The sequence below is a fragment of the Anarrhichthys ocellatus genome, unplaced genomic scaffold (genome assembly GCF_004355925.1).
Source record: "Anarrhichthys ocellatus isolate YVR2014 unplaced genomic scaffold, GSC_Weel_1.0 scaffold703, whole genome shotgun sequence".
NCBI lineage: Eukaryota > Metazoa > Chordata > Actinopteri > Perciformes > Anarhichadidae > Anarrhichthys > Anarrhichthys ocellatus.
Window position 1 is genome coordinate 1 of NW_022280677.1, and position 3,960 is coordinate 3,960.

The 3,960-nt window shown below is 43.6% G+C and overlaps 1 protein-coding gene across 1 annotated transcript in view; it reads left to right on the top strand.

The window, feature by feature from the left end:
• Positions 1-176: 176 nt before the first annotated feature.
• Positions 177-3,960, top strand: part of ripor3 (RIPOR family member 3) — a 15,351-nt gene continuing 11,567 nt past the window's right edge. The window contains exons 1-7 of the mRNA XM_031838412.1: positions 177-580; positions 1,418-1,496; positions 2,004-2,027; positions 2,107-2,160; positions 2,430-2,579; positions 3,412-3,475; positions 3,671-3,714. Of these exons, the coding sequence (XP_031694272.1) occupies positions 378-580; positions 1,418-1,496; positions 2,004-2,027; positions 2,107-2,160; positions 2,430-2,579; positions 3,412-3,475; positions 3,671-3,714 (618 nt within the window). The 5' untranslated portion in view covers positions 177-377. The remainder of the gene's footprint in view (positions 581-1,417; positions 1,497-2,003; positions 2,028-2,106; positions 2,161-2,429; positions 2,580-3,411; positions 3,476-3,670; positions 3,715-3,960) is intronic.

Consider the following 3,960-nt stretch of genomic DNA (forward strand, 5'->3'; position numbering starts at 1 on the left):
ACATATATACATATATATATATACATACATATATACATATATATATACATATATATATATACATACATATATATATATATATAACATATTTACAGCCTCTGCTCTCTGTTACCAGCCTGCAAAACTGTGTATTTGAAGCATATTTTTGATGAAATATCATAATTTTAATGTTGCCTGAAGCAATCCTCACACATGATATGTTCAAGGACCGTCGAAAAGATGAGAATCTGGTGATCATGTCTGTTTTACAGCTTCTTCTGTGATAAACGATGTCGTTTTGACGACTGGTTTTGGGGTTCAGAGGGTTAAAAGAAGATTATTGAAAACACAGTTTGAGGACAATAAAATAAATCTGTTTTTTCACTGATAAAAGATCTATGTGTGTAACATCTCACTCTCTTTGTGTATATGTTTCTGTTTTCAGGCCGTCCTCTGGTCGTAACTCTCTCCGCTCCAAAGCCACGACCGGAGGTAAATCTCCCAGAATGCACCTGTCTCCCAGCAGAGGGGGCGGGGCTACCTGGTCTCTGCAGCCGGAGCAGGTGGACCAGGTCTTCAAGGCGCTACGCAAAGGACTCAAGTATGTTGACTACTAGTGGACTTAAAGGTGTACTTAGTGCTGAAGTGATGGTTAGATTATGTGTACTGATGCTTCATATGGGATCAAGTGTGTGTTTTAATACTTTTATATCTAATGATGGATATATATGAATTAGATGGTTTATAGTTTGGCATCAATGTTATATCAGCATCAATGGACCATAATGTACTAAATGAACATCATGCTGTATTGAAGAAGACTTGAAAGTAGAGATTGAGACCATAAACTCATGTTTACAATGTTTACTGAGGTAATAAATCAAGAGAGAAGTAGAGTCATTTTCTCATAGACTTCTATACAACCAGAGGAGTCGCCCCCTGGTGGACACTAGAGAGAATGCAGCTTTGACACATGAAGCTTTGGAGAACCCGAGGTTGTTTCCTGGTCCTGACACGATTAATGGGAGAGATTTTTATATTGTTATATTTTGCACCGTTATTATTATTATTTTATTGGTGAACTATTAGATTATTGTTTTGTATTTGAGGAGTTATTGAAGCGACATGAGGAGATTAAACAATCATTAGAGGCTCAATGAATCCTGTCTTCAGTCAAAGACCAGGACCCCCCCACTCTGTCATCCCCAGGACAACTTCCTGCACCCCCCTCTGTGTGTCTTTATTTAAACACACTCAACACTTTACATTACACTTACTGTACATCTCACTTGTTTATTTTATGTTACTGTAAACTTAAATATGTTTCTACGTTTTGCACTGTGTTGATTGCACCACCCGTCCTGTCAAATTCCTTGTATGTATAACATACTTTGGCAATAAAGAGTTCTGATTGTAAATGAATGAACGTTGTCTACAGAGAATACCTGGAGGGTCACCAGGCTGAGATGGACTTCCTGTCGTCACAGCAGAGAGAAACCAAGAGAAACTCCAGACTGGTGAGAAGAGGAAGAGGAAGAGTGTGAGTGGTGGTGATGATGATGGTGGTGGTGATGACGATGGTGGTGGTGATGATGGTGATGGTGATGATGATGATGGTGGTGACGGTGGTGATGATGATGGTGATGATGACGATGATGGTGATGATGATGGTGACGGTGGTGATGATGACGATGATGGTGGTGATGATGACGATGATGGTGGTGATGATGACGATGGTGGTGATGATGATGATGATGATGGTGGTGATGATGATGGTGATGATGACGATGATGGTGATGGTGATGATGACGATGATGGTGGTGATGATGATGATGATGGTGGTGGTGATGATGATGGTGATGATGATGGTGACGGTGGTGATGATGACGATGACGGTGGTGATGATGACGATGATGGTGATGATGACGATGGTGGTGATGATGATGATGGTGATGATGACGATGATGGTGGTGGTGATGACGATGATGGTGGTGGTGATGACGATGCACTTTCTCTGTCTCCAGGCCTTCCTGTATGATCTAGAGAAGGTAAGCTTTGAGTCAAACTGCTTTCATATCGATCAATAAGGAATATAATATACTAATATAAATGTGTGTTCTTTCCCAGGAGATCAGAGCTTTGGAGAGATACATACGAAGACTAGAGTTTCAGATCAGCAAGGTAAAACATCTACTTCAGTCTGAAGCTCTCAGTTCATGGTTTGGTTCATGTGATGCTGATCAATCCTCATGGTTACGACTGATTGAACAGACCTTCACATGAACTGTTTCTAGCTTTGTGTCCAGCAGGTGAGTGAAGATACAAGCTCACTGGGAGCTGGTCTCAACAGGACTGAGGCAGGTCAGGGTTCAGGTTCAGGGGAGGGCTGTATGAGACCTACTGGTCCAGTAGAGACTCTGTTGATGGGGTTCTGTCTCTGGTCTCTGCAGGTGGAGGAGCTGTATGAGACCTACTGGGTCCAGTGGAGACTCTGTGAGGGAGCCGTCAACATGAAGAGAGCCTTCTGTCTGTCTTCGTCCTCCAGGGCCTCCAGAGACAGTCTGCTGGAGCTCAGTCGCAACCACCGACACAGTCTGCAGGTACCGGGTCATCGATTAGGGTTATTATAACAACCGACACGGTCTGCAGGTACCGGGTCATCGATTAGGGTTATTATAACCACCGACACGGTCTGCAGGTACCGGGTCATCGATCGGGTTATTATAACAACCGACACGGTCTGCAGGTACCAGGTCATCGTAAGGGTTATTATAACCACCGACACGGTCTGCAGGTACCGGGTCATCGTAGGGTTATTATAATCGGGTAGGGTTATTATAACCACCGATTATAATCATCGTTAGGGTTATATAAATACAGAGTGAAGCCACATTCAGGCTTTATTGACATTACATTACAGTCATTTAGCAGATGCTTTTATCCAAAGCGACTTACAATTCAGATTCTATCACAATTCTACACCGTATTTTTGGGGTTAAGTGTCTTGCTCAAGGACACATCGACATGCGACTAGCGGAGCCAGAGCCGGGGATCGAACCTCCGATCCTCTGATTGAAGGACGGCCCTGCTATCCACTTAGCCACAGTCGCCTACATGACTCCAGGTAACGAGGCCTTCAGGCTCCTCTCTCTGTGGAGGAACATGTTCAACCCTCAGAGAGGACACAGAACATCCTTCAGTCACTTGACACATGAAGGTTCCAAAAGTTCCATATTTACATTGAGTCCGTTCTGCAGCCGTACCGAGAACATAGTGTTGTAGTTCTATTAGGACATAATACTTCATCATGACAACTTTGACCCTCTTGTATCTGCTGTGCAAAGGATTGTGGGTCAGAATACACGTCCTGTATTGAGACTCAATGAATCATAACAAACAGAAAAGTGTTTCATGTGAAGTTTCTCTCTGCAGGACATGTCAGTTATGGAGGAAGAGTTAGAAATCCTGCTGGGAGAGCTTCACATCAAGATGAAGGGTACACACGCACACACCGCACGCACACACACGCACACACCACACGCGCACACACACACACACACCGCATACATGCACACACACACGCGCACACACACACACACACCGCATACATGCACACACACTCGCGCACACACACACACACACACAGGTATCAGTGACACACTAACTATCTGACATGTGTGTTAACCTGCAGGTCTGATTGGTTTCGCTCGGCTCTGCCCTGGAGACCAGTACGAGGTGAGAGATCATCATCATCATCATCATCACTCTGTTTCAGTGAAAAGAGTCAAACATGAGAACAACAATCTATAACCAATGCAAAGGAGATAGTTCATTCTTCTCTACGGGAGGAGAGAGGGAAGGGGGGTTCTGTAGTGTACTTAGTAGTCTACAGAAGTGTACTTAGTAGTCTACAGCATAGTGTGTAGTGTACTTAGTAGTGTGTGGTGTACTTAGTAGTGTGTAGTGTACTTAGTAGTGTGT